The 20,575-nt window shown below is 45.8% G+C and overlaps 1 protein-coding gene across 3 annotated transcripts in view; it reads left to right on the top strand.

The window, feature by feature from the left end:
• Positions 1 to 18,064, top strand: part of LOC143923344 (uncharacterized) — a 124,926-nt gene extending 106,862 nt beyond the window's left edge. For all 3 annotated transcript variants that reach the window (XM_077446958.1, XM_077446956.1, XM_077446957.1), the window contains one exon: positions 16,917 to 18,064. In XM_077446958.1, coding sequence (XP_077303084.1) covers positions 16,917 to 16,951 — 35 coding nt within the window. In that variant the 3' untranslated portion in view covers positions 16,952 to 18,064. The remainder of the gene's footprint in view (positions 1 to 16,916) is intronic.
• The last annotated feature ends 2,511 nt before the right edge of the window (positions 18,065 to 20,575 follow it).

Genomic DNA, 20,575 nt, shown 5'->3' with positions numbered 1-20,575 from the left:
TCTGACTCAGCCGGCTCGGCGGACATATATATCGTTTGATCGAGCTGGTAGCGTCACCTTTTCTGGGTAGGGGTCTGCCTGTTCTCTTCCACATCGTCTGCAGATGCGGCTGTACGACCTAGGTGTTGGTAAATGCTGTTAATTCAGTGCCGGCGCCTACTCTAGTGCATCACTGAGACCGTGCCCCTCTTTTGTTGGTATTTGATCACCTCTGTGGCTTTTATTTTTTGCGCTATAAACAAAAAAAAAAACGCATTATTTTTTACTTTTTGCTATAATAAATATCCCCAAAAATATATAAAAAAATAATTTTCTTCAGTTTAAGCCGATACGTATTCTTCTACATATATTTGGTAAAAAAAAAAAAATCCCAATAAGCGTATATTGATTGGTTTGTGCCAAAGTTGCGCTAAAGTCTACAAAATAGGGAATAGTTTTATTGCATTTTTATTATTTTTTTTTCTACTAGGAACGGCGGCGATCTGCAATTTTAATCAGGACTGCGATATTACAGCGGACACATCGGACACTTTTGACACATTTTTGGGACCATTGTCATTTATACAGCGATCAGAGTTATAAAAATGCACTGATTACTGTAAAAATGTCACTGGCAGGGAAGGGATTAACACTAGGGGGGCTAACAAGGGGTTAATGTGTTTCCCTAGTGTGTGTTCTAACTGAAGGGGGGAGGGGACTGTGTAGAGGAGATGACAGATCGCTGTTCATACTCTGTATGAACAGACGATCTGTCTCTTCTCCCCTCAGAGAACCGAAAACTGTGTTTACACATACAGATCCCGGTTCTCCACGTGTCAGCAGCGATCGCAGGAGCCCAGCGGTGATCGCGATCGCCAGGCACTCACATCGGCTCCGGGGGCGAGCAGGGGGCGCGTGCGAGTCCCTAGTGGCCACGGGGCGAACGGTTCAGCGGACTAAGTTGGACAGACAATCCGCCCGCGTGTACGCGGCCATAGAGATACAAACACACATAAAAAATCATCACAGAATGATGAAAATAATATATAAAGCCATATACAGTATAGCTATATTGTTTCTTCAGGAGCTGTGAGGCAAATATTGTCTACAAAAGAAAAAAAAACTTTATATATATATATATATATATATATATATATATATATATATATATATATACGATATACAGACTACATAACAGTCAGATACAAGTCCTAACCATTAGATACAGAAAATAACATAAAATGATACATAAGAATAAGAATCAAAAAAGAAAATAATCAAAAAATAATAATAATAAAAAAATACAGTAATAATGTATTCTCCTCATTACAACACCCCTAGACATAATGAAGATTTAACTCTTGCGGTGTAAAGGTCCTCCCTTTAAGGGTGTTTTTTTTCTTTTGTGCCCAGCCCAGAGTTGGGATTTAAGTAATATACTGTAGGTTGGCCATGTATCCGTCCCCTTCCTGTGACTGGAAAGTAAAAGAGCAGCAGAACACTAATAAGGTCATCTTTCTGCTCACTCCGCTCTCTCCTGTTGAAGGTTGGCTTGTTAACATGTGTACTGCAGCAAAGATGATTGGCTCCCAGTCCTGCCCTCTCTTTCCCAGTATGAGCTCTACTGTAATAGGAAGCTTTGCACCAAGTCAGAATCAGGAAACTAGTATTATTTAAAAAGGCAATTATTTTTTAACTATTTGACCTCAGGACATTTTATCCCCATCGTGACCAGACCATTTTTTGCTATTCAGCACTGCACTACTTCAACTGCTAATTGTGCGGTCATACAATACTGTACAAATAACTTTTATACCTTTTTTTAAAAATAAATAGAGCTTTCTTTTCATGGTATTTGATCACCACTGGGTTTTTATATGCGTGTGTGTATATATATATATATATATATATATATATATATACAGTGGTGTGAAAAAGTGTTTGCCCCCTTCCTCATTTCCTGTTCCTTTGCATGTTTGTCACACTTAAGTGTTTCGGAACATCAAACCAATTTAAACAATAGTCAAGGACAACACAAGTAAACACAAAATGCAATTTGTAAATGAAGGTGTTTATTATTAAAGGTGAAAAAAAATCCAAACCATCATGGCCCTGTGTGAAAAAGTGATTGCCCCCCTTGTTAAAACATACTATAACTGTGGTTGTCCACACCTGAGTTCAATTTCTCTAGCCACACCCAGGCCTGATTATTGCCACACCTGTTCACAATCAAGGCATCACTTAAATAGGAGCTGCTTGACACAGTAAGGTCCACCAGAAGATCCTTAAAAGCTACACATCATGCCGAGACCCAAAGAAATTCAGGAACAATTGAGAAAGAAAGTAATTGAGATCTATCAGTCTGGAAAGGGTTATAAAGCCATTTCCAAAGCTTTGGGAATCCAGCGAACCACAGTGAGAGCCATTATCCACAAATGGCGAAGACATGGAACAGTGGTGAACCTTCCCAGGAGTGGCCGGCCGCCCAAAATTACCCCAAGAGCGCAGCAACGACTCATCCAAGAGGTCACAAAAGACCCCACAACAACGTCCAAGGAACTGCAGGCCTCACTTGCCTCAGTTAAGGTCAGCGTTCATGCCTCCACCATCAGGAAAAGACTTGGCAAAAATGGCCTGCATGGCAGAGTTCCAAGGAGAAAACCACTGCTGAGCAAAAAGAACATCAAAGCTCGTCTCAATTTCTCCACAACACATCTTGATGATCCCCAAGACTTTTGGCACAACATTCTGTGGACTGATGAGACAAAAGTGGAACTCTTTGGAAGGTGTGTGTCCAAGTATATCTGGCGTAGAAGGAACACTGCATTTCATAAAAAGAACATTATACCAACAGTAAAATATGGTGGTGGTAGTGTGATGGTCTGGGGCTGTTTTGTTGCTTCAGGACCTGGAAGACTTGCCGTGATAAAAGGAACTATGAATTCTGCTGTCTACCAAGAGATCCTGAAGGAGAATGTCCGACCATCTGTTCGTGTACTCAAGCTGAAACGAACTTGGGTTCTGCAGCAGGACAATGATCCTAAACACACCAGCAAGTCCACCACCGAATGGCTGAAGAAAAACAAAATGAAGACTTTGGAGTGGCCTAGCCAAAGTCCTGACCTGAATCCTATTGAGATGTTGTGGTATGACCTTAAAAAGGCCGTTCATGCTCGAAAACCCTCTAATGTAACTGAATTAGGACAATTCTGCAAAGATGAGTGGGCCAAAATTCCTCCAGGACGCTGTAAAAGCCTCATTGCACGTTATCGCAAACGCTTGGTTGCAGTTGTTGCTGCTAAGGGTGGCCCAACCAGTTATTAGGTTTAGGGGGCAATCACTTTTTCACACAGGGCCATGATGGTTTGGATTTTTTTTCACCTTTAATAATAAACACCTTCATTTACAAATTGCATTTTGTGTTTACTTGTGTTGTCCTTGACTATTGTTTAAATTGGTTTGATGTTCCGAAACACTTAAGTGTGACAAACATGCAAAGGAACAGGAAATGAGGAAGGGGGCAAACACTTTTTCACACCACTGTATATATATATATGAAAAAAGACCAGGTATTTCTTTTTTGCACCTCTTCCTGACCGGGCCATTTTTTTAGTGATATGGCACTACTTCGCTTTAACTGACAATTGCGTGGTCGTGCGACGTTGTACCCAAATACAATTGATGTCTTTTTTCCCCACAAATATAGCTTTCTTTTGGTGGTATTTGATAACCTCTGCATTTTTTTTTTAACTACTTGCCGACTGGCGCACCGCGATGTACATCGGCAGAATGGCACGGGCAGGCAAATTGGCGTACCGGTACGTCCATTTGAAATTGCCGCCCCCTGCCATCGCTTGCGCGCCGCTGGCGGTGTGTGTGCGTCCCGGTCGGGACCCCCATGAGTCCGGTCGCGGGTCCCATGGACTCGATCGCCGCGGGGATACCCGCGGTCGTCTCACGGGGAGGCTGAACGGGGAGATGCCGATGTAAACAGCATCTCCCCGTTCTGCCTAGCAACAAGTGACACTGATCTCTGCTCCCTGTGATTGGAGCAGAGATTAGTGTTCACTAACACACAGCCCAGCCCCCCACAGTTAGTAACACGCCCGTAGGAACACTTAACCCCTACACAGCCACCCCCTGGTTAACCCCTTCACTGCCAGTGTCATTTACACAGGAATCACTGCATTTGTATAGCACTGATTGCTATATAAATGACAATGGTGCCCAAAAATGTCCGATGTGTCCGCCACAATGTCGCAGTCACAATAAAAATCGCTGATCGCCGCCATTACTAGTAAAAAAAAAATATTAATAAAAATGCCATAAAACTATCCCCTATTTTGTAAACGCTATAAATTTTACGTGAACCAATCAATAATCGCTTATTGCGATTTTTTATATTTTTTTACCAAAAATATGTAGAAGAATACGTATCGGCCTAAACTGAGGAAAAAAAATGTTTTTGGGGGATATTTGTTAAAAAAAGGTCGTTTTTTCAGGAGCAGTGATTTTAATAACGCTTAAAGTGAAAAAAAAAAGTGAAATATTCCTTTAAATATGGTGCCTGGGGGGTGTCTGTAGTATGCCTGTGAAGTGCCACATGTTTCCTGTGTTAAGAACAGTCCCTGCACAAAATGACATTTAACGGAAAAAAAATCATTTAAAACTGCTTGCGGTTTTAATGTGAGGTCTGGTTCCGGAAATACGGATGAAAATCATTGAGAAAAATGGCATGGGTAGCCCCCCCCCCCCTTTGGGTCTTGTATGGATATTAAGTGGAACCCCATACCCAAATTAAAAAAAGGGAAGGAGTGGGGCTCCCAAGCCCTATATACTCAAAACAGCAGTATACAGGCGGTGCAAACAAGACAGGGACTGTGTAGGTTTGTTGTGTTAAGTTGAATCTGTTTGTAATTTTCAACTGGTACATTTTTAAAGTGTAGCTCCAGTCAAAAAACATAGGGAAGGGTTATCACCCCTGTATAATTTTTTTTCCCATCTGTGCAACTCTTCAGAAGATTTCACCTCACTTTCTGTCCCAATGACCAATGTTTTTTGAAATTTTGGGTTTTTTAGTAAAACAAGGATTGGGATAAAGCATCAGTGGAGAGGAGACATATTTCTCTTACAGGAGAGAATTTTCCTTCCTAGGGGTAGATTTCATCTCACTTGCTGTTGTCTCCTTCCATTTACAAGTAGGAGATGTTTGTAAGTTGGATGTTTGAAAGTAGGGGCCTGCCCTATATGCTCTGCAGAAATGGCGGAACAAGGTGTTGGTGTTGCCACAACACTGTAAGCCCTCAAAGTGACTCTTGGTGGGCGCTGGAGCGCCCTGCTGTGAACGATTATATCAATAATTGTAATTACATGCCATTGTTGAGCAGTGGTAGAAAAATTGGGCCTTTGGTGGTGGTGCTGGTGCCATAACATTGTAAGTCCTCACAGTTACTCTTGGTGGGCACTAGAATGGGCCCTGCTGTGAAATATCATATCAAGAATTGTAATTACATGCACCTATTGAACAGGGGCTGAAAAATTGGGCCTTAGGCACTGGTGCCACAACACTGCAACCCCTCACAGATACTCTAGTTGGAGTGCAGGAATGAGCCCTGCTGCAAAGTATTGCATCACAGATTGCAATTACACGCCCCTGTTAAACAGGGGCTGAAAAATAGGGCCTTAGCCACTGATGGCGGCACCCAGAACCAAAAATGTTCTTCCAAGCTATCAGCAGGATCATTGAGGAGGAAGAGGATAGTCAGTCAGCATAACAGGATAGTCACTCAGCATCAGCATAGGCAGTCTTCAAGGGATCTGACATTTCAAAACAAATTATTCGGTTACATCATCTTCAGGTTCTTGGTAGCTGGTGGTGATCCAAGACTGATTCTTCTTTATGAAGGTCAGTTGATCAACCGAGTCGGTGCAATCTTCAAAGCCAAAAAGGACCACTTCTCATATACAATCTCAACGGCCGCAAACCAACCACGGGAACTGTTTAAACTGGTTAATCAATCAATGAATCCAGTGTGCCTAGAACCCCCAGAAAGCGAATCCCAGGATTACTGTGACAAACTGTCGGATTTTTTCATCGATAAAGTCAAAACCATCAGGGAAACAATTTGTCAGAAGAAAACATCCAACTTCAGCCAGCAAATACATAAAGAGGATGTCCGCACCAACATACCGCAACCGCCAAAATTTTCACTATCCCCAATTACCGTATACACCGCAAAAAACATCATTAATAAACTGCGTGACAGTACCTCACCTATTGACATCATCCCCACAAAACTACTGAAAGAATGCTCCGACATCGTGGCTCCAACCATAACCCACCTCATAAACCGATCATTCCACAAAGGGATTGTTCCCAGCATCCTCAAACAAGGCATCGTCAAACCTCTACTCAAGAAACCAAACCTGGACCCTCAGGATCCAAACAACCGTAGGCCGATTACAAGCCTCAACACCATTTCTAAGATCATGGAGAAAGCTGTAGTACATCAGCTACAACTTCACCTGGATACTCACAAACTCCTGGACCCGCTGCAATCAGGCTTCCGCCCAGGTCATGGAACAGAAACAGCTCTCCTCAAGATTTGGGATGACGCCCTCGAAGCAGCAGATGAAGGAGAGCCGTGTCTCCTCGTACTGCTAGACCTAAGTGCAGCGTTTGATACAGTAGATCACAATACTCTACTCGTCCGCCTCACAGAAGTAGCCGGAGTCCAAGACATAGATCTTCATTGGTTTGCGTCCTTCCTAGGAAATCGGTCACAGACAGTGAAACTAGGAAAATTCCTCTCCGAAACTCGGGCAGTAAAGATCCCTCTCCTTGATCTGATGAATATGAGGATCCTTCCGCAGGCTTTGCAGGATCAGGGAGGCCATGCAGCGTAGGTTAGCCAAGGCATTCGGTCCGGAGTCCTCTGGGTCACTAAGGGCAACATGATCCGCAACCACCTACTCCCAGCCATGTACAAGTTCACGAGTTTCTTGGGACTGTAAATGATCCCTAAAAGACTGCTGCTGATGCTGAGGGCCAGGCTCCACCTCCATGCTGACACAATCCTCCTCCTCCTCTTCCTGTGTGATTGGCGGGCCAGCAGGAACACTGGATAAAGGGGGCGTTGAGAGGCAAGGAAGTCTTCCTCTTCCTGCCTCTGTTCTACCTCAAGTGCCCTGTCCATTATTCCACACAGCGTGTTCTCCAACAGGTGGACAAGAGGTACAGTGTCACTGATGCATGCACTGTCACTGCTCACCATCGTCGTGGCCTCCTCAAATGGTGACATGACAGCGCATGCATCCTTGATCATGGCCCACTGGCGTGGGGGGGAAATGAGCTCCCCTGACCCTGTCCTGGTGCCGTAGTCACACAGGTACTCATTGATGGCCCTCTGCTGCATGTGCAGCCGATGCAGCATGGCCAACATTGAGTTCCACCTGGTGGGCATGTCACAGATAGGGCGGTTCTTGGACAGGTTCAATTCCATTTGGAGGTCAGCCAGTCGAGCACTGGCATTATATGACTGGCGGAAATGCACACAGACTTTCCTGGCCTGCCTCAGGACATCCTGTAAGCCCAGGTACCTGCCCAAGAACCACTGCACCACCAAGTTAAGGACGTGAGCCAGACAGGGCACACGGGTCAGTTTTCCCTGTCGCAAACCACCATTCCTGTCTTAAACTGGCGTGGCGTCAACCACATCTGCAGCAATGTCAACATCTCTGCCCCAATGTGGCTCCTGTCTCCCAAGCACACCAGCGTAAGCACGGCATAGTATCTTTGTGCCTGCGTAATTGCATAGCCTCTTGAACACCTTCGAAGCACCGCTGGTTCTGAGGACAAAGCACAGGAAGAGGCCATGGAGGAAGAAGAAGAGGATGGGTGGAGGAGAGAGGTGTGTCACAATCACAAGTAGTAGCATTTTGGAGGTGTGGTGGCAGAACAACCTCCAACACTACTGCAGCTTGTCCTGCATCCTTCCCAGCTGCCAGAAGAGTCACCCAATGCGCCGTGAAAGATAGGTAACATCCCTGTCCATGCCTGCTGGACCATGAGTCATCAGTAATATGCATCTTACCGCTGACCGCCCTGTCCAGAGAGGCATGGACATTGCCTTCCACATGCCGGTAGAGAGCCGGAATTGCCTTCCGTGAGAAAAAGTGGCATTTGGGAACCTGCCACAGAGGAACTGCACATTGCACAAACTCACGGAAGGGGGCAGAGTCTATCAACTGAAAAGGCAGCAGTTGAAGTGCTAGCAATTTAGCCAAGCTAGCATTCAACCGCTGGGTGTGTGGATGGCTGGGAATGAACTTCTTTCGATGGTCCTGCAGCTGGGGCAGGGAAATTTGCCTGCTACAATCGGACGTCGGTGTACCGATAGCAGATTGCCCGCAAGTACTTGGCTGTGACACACCTAATTCTACACCTTCATTCCTCTCAGTGCAGGTTTCAGAGAGGACTGAAGGTATAGTGAGGTTGGAGATCCCAGCTGATGAGAAGCAAAGAGAGGTCCGCTTTGTTCTTTGATGTGGGTCTTTTAGGTACGCTTGCCAATGAACTGCATGGCAGGTCGACATGTCTGGTCAAGCATGTGGTGCCCAAGTGGCTGATGTTTTGGCCACGCGAGATACGCTTGAGACATATGTTGCAAATAGCAGCGGTGCGATCTTATGCACTCATTCAAAAAAGGCCCATGTCATGGTTATGCAGTAATCTTCCTCTGGTTGCTTACCTCCCCTCATGTGTTCTGACTAAGAGGCCAGCCACTTCCACCTGGTGGTTTTTATAACCTCTCCTCTAAGCATGGCTCCACCCCAGGCCCTATCAGGGAACCCTATATTAACCTGTGCACTGCAAGCCAACAGTGCTGATCAACCATTGTGTGTTTGGTGTCCTGGTTCCTGCTTGCCGTGTGCTCTATGTTTGACTCTGTTACCGACCTTGGCGTGTTCTCAACGATTCTTGTCTGCTTGTGACCTTGACCTTTTGCATGTCCCTGACCATCCCTGTCTGCCTGTGACCCTGAACCTTTGGCGTGTACTCTGTTGTTCCTGTCTGCTAGTTGCCCTGACCTCTACCGTATCCCCTTACTATCCTTGTCGTTTCAGCCTGCTGCTTCCTTCTCCTGTAGTCTACTGGGATTGTGAGCTGTGAGAACCTAGGGGCCGCGACCTGGAGCCAGACTGCAGCGAAGTCCATCCTCACCACTGGAGGCTCTGGCGAACACCCGCTGGCTCTTAGACTCTGCGCCCTGGGGAATCTATGCTCCAGCTCCCATTGGGATCTGTGTTAGTGATCCTGTAGACCTGTGTCCTAAATCTCCCTGGGTACAATCCGCAGCAGTCAGTCCTAAGGTCCATTACCTAGCGGTGCACTTCCGACTCCTACGGAGTGCATCTGTCACCTGGCCCATACCAATGAACTTTTGGAATAACGAGCAGAGACAGCAGTGCCCTAGACATGCGGAGCTCTGCAGTGTGATGCAGTCGGTGTGCTGCCCTTAAGCTGGCCCCTGGAGGGCATCCTGCCTCATTGGAGATGTGCCTCCTCCTCCTCCTTTCTCCTATCAGGCACCCACGTGGAGTCAGTGACCTCATCATCCCCTCCCTCCTCATCACTGGTGCAGTATGCTGCAGCTGGTGGAACATGACTGCCAGATTGCTGTCCTTCTTGGGCATCCCCTTTCTCTGGGCTCACGTTACTGCCTTCCTCTAGCTGGGTATCATCATCTGAGCCTTCAAAACACTGGGCATCCTCCTGGAGCATGTACCCAACACTGTGCTCAAACAGTTCGGGGGACTCCTCAGGAGGACATGGTGGGGCTAGGGAAGGAGTGACTGATGCCATTGAGCCAAGGGAAGGGACCGCCTTGGCAGCTGCTTTGCCAGTACCCTGAGCCTGGGTGAGAGAGGATGAGGAGGGCTTGGTCATCCAGTCTACCAAGTCTTCGGCATGTTGCGGCTCAACGTGTCCAGCTGCTGAAAATAAGGACAAGCATGTCCCATGGCCACGTGCTGATGAGGATGCACTGTGTCCCCGACCAGCACCGTTGCCTCTAGACACAGAGCCTGCTTTCCCTCTTTTATTGGCTCATGACTGTCTGCCTCTCCTTGTTGGCCTTCCAGACATACTAATGACCTGCAGGGAGATGTAGCTGCACAAAGCTGGGACGTATATGCTGATTATACTGCAGCTAGCAGAATAAACTGCCTGCCTGTAGTATTATTACTATGAAAACACCAGCAAATAGCTTTAGGTGCACACTGAGCAGATGACACAGTACACCGATTGTAATTACTGCAGCTGCCTGCGGTATAGGATCAGCAGAACAACAGCAATTGGGGTAGCTTTAGGCCCCTTTCACATGGGGTGGATCAGTAATGATCCGCCCCGTGATGAATTGCTTGCTCAGCGGGGATCGCTCCGTTGTTCCCGCTGAGCCGGCGGCGGACAGGGCGGTCTCCGCACACTGTGCAGGGACTGCCCTGTCAGCTCTCTGTTCTCCTCTATGGGGATCGGATGAGCACGGACTGTCTGTCACAGGTGGCACAATACACTGACTGTAACTGCTACAGCTGCCTGTGGTATAGGACCAGAAGAACACCAGCAATTGGGGTAGCTTTAGGCGTACACTGTGCAGGTGGCACAATACACTGACTGTAATTGCTACAGCTGCCTGTGGTATAGGACCAGCAGAACACCAGTAATTGGGGTAGTTTCAGGTGTACACTGTGCAGGTGGCACAGTACACCAACTGTAACTGCTACAGCTGCCTGTGGTATAGGACCAGAAGCACACCAGCAATTGGGGTAGCTTCAGGTGTACACTGTGCAGGTGGCACAATACACTGACTGCAATTGCAATAGCTTCAAAGGAAATGAAGACACTGTCTCTCCGTCTATCTCTCTCTCTCTTAGCAACGCAACACACTACGCAAATCCGCCGTGCAGTCGGCCTTATATAGTGTGGGGCATGTGCTAAACCCCTGAACCATGATTGGCCACAGGCATCCTAGTGCATGCTTGGCCAATCATCAGCCAGCAATGCACTGCGATGCCGCAGTGAATTATGGTCTGGGACGCGCCAAATTCGAAACGGCCCATAATGTTCGGAATTCGCCGAACGGACAAACAGCTGATGTTCGAAAATGGATTTGACTCGAACTCGAAGCTCATCCCTATTGGGGAACACTATACTTTTCTGGGACACTATATTATTCTGGGACACTATACTATTGGGGGACACTATACTATTCTGGGACACTATACTATTGGGGGACACTATACTATTCTGGGACACAATGTTATTCTGGGACACTATACTATTGGGGGACACTATACTATTCTGGGACACTATACTATTGGGGGACACTATACTATTCTGGGACACTATACTATTCTGGGACACTATACTATTGGGGGACACTATACTATTCTGGGACACAATGTTATTCTGGGACACTATACTATTGGGGGACACTATACTATTCTGGGACACTATACTATTGGGGAGCACTATACTATTGGGGGACACAATACTATTCTTGGACACTATACTATTGGGGGACACAATACTATTGGGGGACACTATAATATTCTGGGACACTATACTATTGGGGGACACTATACTATTCTGGGACACTATAATATTCTGGGACACTATAATATTGGGGGACACGATACTATTCTAGGACACTATACTATTGGAGGACACTATACTATTCTGGAGCTGCCTGCGGTATAGGATCAGCAGAACACCAGCAATTGGGGTAGCTTTAGGTGCAAACTGTGCAGACGACACAGTACACCGACTGTAATTGCTACAGCTGCCTGCGGATAGAATCAGAAGAACACCAGCAATTGGGGTAGCTTTAGGCATATACTGTGCAGGTGGCACAATACACCGACTGTAACTGCTACAGCTGCCTGTGGTATAGGACCAGAAGAACACCAGCAATTGCGGTAGCTTCAGGTGTACACTGTGCAGCTGGCACAATACACTGACTGTAATTGCAATAGCTTCAAAGGAAATGAAGACACTGTCTTTCCGTCTATCTCTCTCTCGGCGACGCAACACACTACGCAAGGCCGCTGTGCAGGCGGCCTTATATAGTGTGGGGCGTGTGCTAAACCCCCTGAGCCATGATTGTCCACAGGCATCCTAGTGCATGCTTGGCCAATCATCAGCCAGCAATGCACTGCGATGCCGCAGTGAATTATGGCCTGTGACGCACAGGGCCGTCTTTAAGGCAGGGCAAATGGGGCAGCTGCCCTGGGCCCTGTCATTGTTGTGGAGCCCAAAGCAGCTGCCACATACTTGCCATCTATCCCAGTGTAAATTCCCTTGTCCCTTGAAGTTTTAGTCCCAATATCTCAGTGTGAAGTGATGATACTAATGCTGCCCAGCTCTGCCCTATTGTTGTGTACAGATAACTCACCGGCAGACCCTGTGTTTACATGTAAATAACCGGCATTCATATTTAAATAGTGGCGGCATTACTAAGTAAATAGATGTGGCCGGCAGCATTGATATGTAAATAAAGGCGGCATTCATATGTGTATCATGCTCCCCTGCAGTGAGGAGATGATGTGCTGTAACTTTCAGCAACCAATCAGTGAGCAGTATTACTTTACAGTAATCTCTAGTAACCAATTAACAAGAAGAAATCATTTGCTGTAACCTCAAGCAACTAATCAGTGAGCCGTAATGTGTGCTGTAACCTCTAGCAACCAGTCATTAAGCAGTAATGATATGCTGTAACCGCTGGTAACCAATTGCAATCGCTGCCTGATCTGATACAGTAAACAGATTTTAAGTCTAGCTGCTATTTATTGTATGTCTCAGAGCAGGTGGAGAGCAAAACTGCATGGGGGGGGGGGGGCCCCAAGAAGATTTTTGCCCAGGGTCCAATCAGTATTAAAGACGGCCCTGGTCACTCAAATTTGGTGCGAACGGCCCAAAATGTTTGGAATTCGCCAAACAGACAAACAGCTGATGTTCGAGTCGAAAATGGATTTGACTCGAACAAGAAGCTCATCCCTATTGGGGAACACTATACTGTTCTGGGACACTATACTATTCTGGGACACTATACTATTGAGGGACACTATACTATTGGGGACACTATACTGTTCTGGGACATTATACTATTGGGGGACACTATACTATTCTGGGACACTATACTATTGGGGGACACTATAATATTCTGGGACACTATACTATTGGGGGACACTATACTATTGAGGGACACTATACTATTGGGGGACACTATACTATACTGGGACACTATACTATTGGGGAACACTATACTATACTGTTCTGGGACACTATACTATTGGGGACACTATACTATTCTGGGACACTATACTATTGGGGGACACGATACTATTTTAGGACACTATACTATTGGGGGACACTATACTATTCTGGAGCTGCCTGCGGTATAGGATCAGCAGAACACCAGCAATTGGGGTAGCTTTAGGTGCAAACTGTGCAGGTGACACAGTACACTGACTGTAATTGCTACAGCTGCCTGCAGATAGAATCAGCAGAACACCAGCAATTGGGGTAGCTTCAGGTGTACACTGTGCAGGAGGCACAATACACCGACTGTAACTGCTACAGCCGCCTGTGGTATAGGACCAGAAGAACACCAGCAATTGTGGTAGCTTCAGGTGTACACTGTGCAGGTGGCACAATACACTGACTGTAGTTGCTGCAGCAGCTGCCTGTGGTATAGGACCAGAAGAACACCAGCAATTGGGGTAGCTTCAGGTGTACATTGTGCAGGTGGCACAATACACCGACTGTAATTGCAATAGCTTCAAAGGAAATTAAGACACTGTCTCTCTGTCTATCTCTCTCTCTTAGCGACGCAACAACCTATGCAAGGCCGCCACGCAGGTGGCCTTATATAGTGTGGGGCATGTGCTAAACCCCCTGAGCCATGATTGGCCACAGGCACCCTGCCTGTGGCCAATTATGGCTCTCTTCACTGACGGCTCTGTGATTGGCCAAGCATGCGGGTCATAGTGCATGCTTGGCCAATCATCAGCCAGAAATGCACTGAGATGCCGCAATGAATTATGGGCCGTGACGCGCCACAGACGAACAGCTGATATTTGAGTCGAAAATGGGTTTGATTCAAACACGAAGCTCATCCCTATTGGGGAAGACTCTACTATTCTGGGACACTATACTATTGGGGGACACTATACTATTCGGAGACACTATGCTATTGGGGGACACGATACTATTCTGGGACACTATACTATTGGGGGACACTATACTATTCTGGGACACTATAATATTCTGGGACACAATACTATTGGCAGACACTATACTATTCTGGGACACTATACTATTGGGGGACACTATACTTTTCTGGGGCACTATACTATTGGGGAACACTATACTATTGGGGGACACTATACTATTCTGAGACACTATGCAATTGGGGGACACTAGCATAGTTCTGATCATGATTAAGATACTGATCCATACAGAAACTATACTAGTAATGTCAGTGATCAGTGATTTATAGTGTGACTATGATAGTGTGGTGGGCAATCAGGGACTGCCGCTAACTGACACTGGTTTGGAGGGACGTAAACTGATGCTAAATGATGTCACTAGTGACTCTAATGCTGCGTACAGACGATCGGACTTGGCCCAGTGGACCTGAGTCCACTGGACAATCTGCCCGTGTGTGGGCTCCGGCAGACTTTTTCTTCCCAAAAGTCCGCCGGACTTAGAAAGAAGTTTTGACTCAAAATTGTCCGCCGGACTCAGCAGTCTGGCGGACAATCCGCCCGTCTGTGTGCTAGTCTGCCGGACTTTTGAAATGAACGGACTTGCCCACACACGGAGAAAAGTCCGTTCATTTTGAATGTGGCTCCAGGTTGACGGAACTAGCGAAGGAAATGAATGTCGCCGCCTCCATCGGCGAGATTGACACCTCGCTAGCCCTGTGACCTGGTATGGATTTAAAGGGGAAGCCCTACGCCAATAAAACGGCGTGGTGGTCCCCCCAAAGTCTATTGCAGACCCTTATCCGAGCACGCAGCCCGGCTGGTCAGAAAAAGGAGTGGGGACGAGCGAGCGCCCCCCCCCCCCCCCCCGAGCCATACCAGGCTGCGTGCCGTCAATATGGCGGGCCCCCCCCACCCCAAAGCACCTTGTCCCCATGTTGATGAGGACAGGGACCTCTTCCCAACAACCCTGGCCGTTGGTTGTCGGGGTCTGCGGGCAGGGGGCTTATCAGAATAAGGGGGCCCCCAGATTCCGGCCCCCAACCCTATGTGAATGAGTATGGGGTAACTTGTACCCCTACCCATTCACCTGGGGAAAAAAGTGTACATGAAAAAAACACAACACAGGTTTTTAAAATACTTTATTAGACAGCTCCGGGGGTCTTCTCTTCCTCTGTCTTTGGGGGTCTTCTCGCTGGACTCCTCCGCTCTCTTCTGCTAGCTCTTTTACTAGCAGAGGAGCCCGGCTTTCTCCTTCGTCACCACCACCGTCTGGGGGTCTTCTTCCGACTTAGGGGGTCTTGTCCCGCTCTTCGGTTCTTCTTGCTGGCCTCCGCTTTTTTCTTCCAGCTCTTTTACTAGCGTTGGTCGGAACTTCTGTCGCTGTCAGGCCAGGGTTGTCAGAAAGAGACCCTTGTCCTCATCAACATGGGGACAAGGTGCTTTGGGGTGGGGGGTCCTCAGGGACCCACTTCCCCAAAGCACCCCCCCATGTTGAGGGCACACAGCCTGGTACAGCTCAGGAGGGGGGGTGCTCGCTTGGATAAGGGTCTGCTATGGACTTTGGGGGGACCCCCACGCCATTTTTTCAGCGTAGGGCTTCCCCTTTAAATCCATACCAGGTGACGGGGCTAGCGAGGTGTCAATCTCGCTGATGGAGGTGGCTATATTGACTTCCTTCGCTAGTTCCGGCTACCTGGAGCCACATTCAAAATGTCTGGAAAAGCCCTGTCGTGGGTGGGCAGGTCCGCTCGTTCGGAAAGTCCGGTGGACCTCCGCTGCAAAGTTTGGTGGGTTGTCCGCCGGATAGTCCGATCGTGTGTACGCGCCATTATAGTGATCAGTGATAATACTGTGCACTGACACTATACTAATGGCACTAGCTAGGTGACAGGGGTGATCAGAAGGGCAATCAAAAGGTTAACTGTGTGCCTAACAATTGTATGTGTGCTGATTTTACTCACTTACAGACTGGCTGGCTTTTCCTCTTAATTTCAGCTCCGAATGATAAATGAAATTGGAGAGAAAACAAAAAAACAGCCAGATCTGGGTTGTGTTTACCAACACACAAAGATCTGTGCTGTGATTGGCCACAGCAGTCAGCAGGTTCACAGCCCAAATCATTGGCTGCAAATCTGCTGACAAACTCGCCCTGTGTCCAATCAGCTGCACAAGAGGGAGGGGACGTTCCTGCTCCTTTAAACCCAAGAAGTTTGGCATGACATACGGGTACGTTGCGATGCACAGTGAAGCCTCCGGCCAACAGTAAAATTCCTGCTGGCCGGTCGGCAAGTGGTTAGTGTTGGTGTTTTTCAGGTTTTCCTGGAGATTAGCTTTGGGTCCATGTCACAATTATAATCCTGTCATTGGTGACAATTTGTCAGTGATAGGATCCCTATACAGAGCTGAGGAAATACTTGCCTGTTTCCACAGTAGGGTTACCTCTCTGGAAGGACAAGCGAAGGTGCCACCTCACTTATCCAACCAGTAAGGGAGTCACACCATGGAAACAGACGGGTATTTCTCTGCCATGTATAAGAAGACAACTTCCCAGCTGCCCATCATCAGGATCGCCAATGTGCCATGGCCCTTACCTTCCAGACCCAGCTAGGGTAATAAAAGCATTCTCACTCATAATAAATGTAACACATTGCTTTTCTGTTCTACAGAAGGAGGAAAACAAAAAAAGAAAACAAAAGACTAGAAGACTAAGCGGACTATTTTTGGATCCTGGACAAGTTGAGAAGAATGCATGGCCAATGGGGAATCCCAAAGATTGTAAACATTAATTATAGATCACTGTAACCTTCAATCTTCTCTGTATAAAAGAATCTGTAATATCTTTCCCTATTATAATACTCTCTCCTATCACTCTGGGCCAGGGCTTCTCAAGTAGGGTTCATCCAGCCCTGAACTCTGCCCTCTGTATGTAGCACGCCCCTGAACTCTACATTCTGTATGTAGCACACTCCTGAACTCTGCACTCTGAACATAGCACACTCCTGAACTCTGCACTTTGAACATAGCACACCACTGAACTCTGCACTCTGAACATAGCACACCACTGAACTCTGCACTCTGTACGTAGCACACCACTGAACTCTCTGAATATAGCACACCCCTGAACTCTGACAATTGAATATAGCACACCCCTTAACTCTGCATTCTGTACGTAGCACACCCCTAAACTCTGAAAGCACACTTTTGAACTATGTATTATGAATTCAAAGCTCATCCTCAAAGCTCATGTGAGTCCAGTAGGTCTTAATGGCACATGGGATGTACACGTTCAGTGTATCAAAACAAGTAAAGGTCGTATGGAGTCAGGTTGCCAGTCAGACAGCCTGATGGGCGTCCCGAATCAGCATGGCATTTAAGTTTTAATTTTCAAGTTGTTGTCCAGTACTTTATTTCATTTATTATTGCCAGCATTTAAAGCCAAACCTCAGGAAATAGACAAAACTTACCCTTACAGTGCTGGTTTAATCTAGGGGTGCAGGGATACGGTGTAGTAGTCACCTTATCCTTCACTTCAGCCTGGTCCCTCCAATGGTGAAACCTCCTCGCAAAAGTGTGCCCGGCTGCAGTTGCAGCCCTGCATTGTAGGTCATGATGCATAGGACCACCCACAGCCTGGAGGTGTGGAGGGAAAGGAGGATGGAGCAGGAGGAAGGTAAGAGTTACCTCTTTATTCCCCTGTCCTTAGACATAATGAGCATTAATCCTTGCAGTGCTGGGGTGGAAGGACACTACAAGGGTAGATTTTATTTAATTCCCATATCTGGGCATTGGGCCCTGATGAAGGGGTCTTTGGGGGGGGGGGGTGGGTAGAGGGTAATATTGAGCTTCTCATGCGCAATAAAGACTCACTGGACTCACATCAGTTTTGCTAACAAGTGGTTGCAAGTAGGAATAAGCAGAAGTTTAGTCAATGAACAAGTCAAGGGTCGGTAACGAGTGGTAGCGAAGATACGGATGACAGCAGGAGCAAGTTATTGGCTGAAGAGACCACAATAATCTGGCAACAGGAAATACAAATGCATGGCTTTGATTGGAAGTTGAGGGGAGGAGCAAAGGGTTCAAGGTTCACAACAAACAAGGTTCAAGGCGGGATCATTTAGGGAATTGCCAGTAGTCCAGGTGGCCCAGCAAGCAGAGACACTGCCAGACACAGCAGAGGCCCTATGTTCAGATCCAGGCCCTGACAAAAATATATAAATACAGTATCATTTCTTTATTTGTCATAGCCCTGACAAAGGAGGAGAGCTCTGAGTCCACAAAAAGCATTGATTGTTTTATGTTTTCTTGATATGAATAAACATCAATATTAAAAGATTTTGGTCTTCTGCTTTCATCAGATTTTGCATAAGCAATGCAACTCAATAGGGTTCTAATCCTATTCTACTTTATCCAAGGCTAAAAAAAAGTTTTGACTACCCATACCTTTTATAGAAAATGTTCAAAAGCAATACCTGATGGGAAAAAAAGAACCAATGAAGGATGTAAATATTTAGTTTTACTGATTGTCCCTCGTCCACCTCTTTCATTCATTGGACTTCAGTTCTTTCAATGAGAAGGGTTCAGCAAAGCATGTGGGTGTTACCTAGGGGCGGCCTATATGCAAATCCTAGCTGCCTAGGAACACCCACTCCTCCAGACTGACACCCACCCGTCAAAACATTTGATATATTTGCATAACTCCTCCCAAAAGCCAACCGACTGTTTGTATCAGGAGATCACTGGGCCTAAAACATTATATAAATGTCATTAGCATGTTGATGAGGGGGGAGGGACAAAGAAGGAAAAATTTAAACAAATACTGTATATTTATATATGTATATCTAATATGAGCAAGATGCGCTTTCCCTTAATTCTCCTTCATCTTTTTCCTACCCCTTTTCCTTCTTTCCTTCTCTTTTCCCCTCTATCTCATTTGGTATTTAGTATATTTAAAAAAAAAAAAAAAAAATCCGTATTTTTAGGCATTTCCACTACAGTATATACATAATATAAAATAAAATAAACAACATTCTGCCACACTGATAATAATACAAACCACAATAATAGCGTGAATAATAATAAATAATATAAAATACAGTATATACATGTAGAATTGCTGCACAAGAAATTATGTAATTTAATGTTATTAAAGACTATCTTTCCTTTTCTAACATTCTGTGGCCACTGCATTTGTTTTTTACTTTTCAAAAGTATTAAAATGTATATAACTTTCAACAATGAACGTCTCTTTTTTGCTCCCTTTTGGTCTGTTAAATATACCCTTGGAAGCATAAAATCTGTGCAATAAGTGCAATAAATACAGCTGCAAAAAAGTATGTGAACCCTTTTGGAATGATATGGATTTCTGCACAAATTGGTCATAAAATGTGATCTGATCACAACAATAGACAATCACAGTCGGCTTAAACTAATAACACACAAAGAATTAAATGTTACCCTGTTTTTATTGAACACACCATGTAATCATTCACAGTGCAAGTGGAAAATGTATGTGAACCCCTAGACTACTGAGATCTCCAACAGCTAATTGGAGTGAGGTGTCAGCCAACTGAAGTCCAATCAATGAGATGAGATTGGAGGTGTTGGTTACAGCTGCCCTGCTCTATAAAAAAAAAAAACACACACCAGTTCTGGGTTTGCTTTTCACAAGAAGCATTGCCTGATGTGAATGATGCCTCGCACAAAAGAACTCTCAGAAGACCTACAATTAAGAATTGTTGACTTGCATAAATCTGGAAAGGGTTATAAAAGTATCCCCAAAAGCCTTGCTGTTCATCAGTCCACGGTAAGACAAATTGTCTATAAATGGAGAAAGTTCAGCACTGTTGCTACTCTCCTTAGAGTGTCAGCTAAAGATTTACAAAAGTCTCTGGTATATGTTAACATTAGGGATGAGCTTTATGTTTGAGTCTAACTCATGTTCGAGTCGAACAGCGAACAATTTTGGGTGTTCGCAGCAAATTCGAAAGCTGCAGAACACCCTTTAAAAGTCTATGGGAGAAATCAAAAGTGCTAATTTTAAAGGCTTAGATGCAAGTTATTGTCATAAAAAGTGTTAAGTTTTAAAAACAGCCGTTTTTTCAGGAGCAGTGATTTTAATAATGCTTAAAGTAAAACAATAAAAGTGTAATTTTCCTTTAAATTTTGTACCTGGGGGGGTGTCTATAGTATGCCTGTGAAGGGGCACATTTTCCCTTGTTTAGAACAGTCTGACAGCAAAATGACATTTCTAAAGGAAAAAAAAACAAATTTAAAACTACTCGCGGCTACAGTGAATTGTCGGGTGTGACAATACACATAACAGTTC

The sequence above is a fragment of the Lithobates pipiens genome, unplaced genomic scaffold (genome assembly GCF_037356315.1).
Source record: "Lithobates pipiens isolate NorthernLeopardFrog02 unplaced genomic scaffold, aLitPip1_a1.2 Scaffold_22, whole genome shotgun sequence".
Taxonomy (NCBI): domain Eukaryota; kingdom Metazoa; phylum Chordata; class Amphibia; order Anura; family Ranidae; genus Lithobates; species Lithobates pipiens.
The sequence above is the reverse complement of the archived record's forward strand: the minus strand, read 5'-3'. Positions and strand labels throughout refer to the sequence as shown.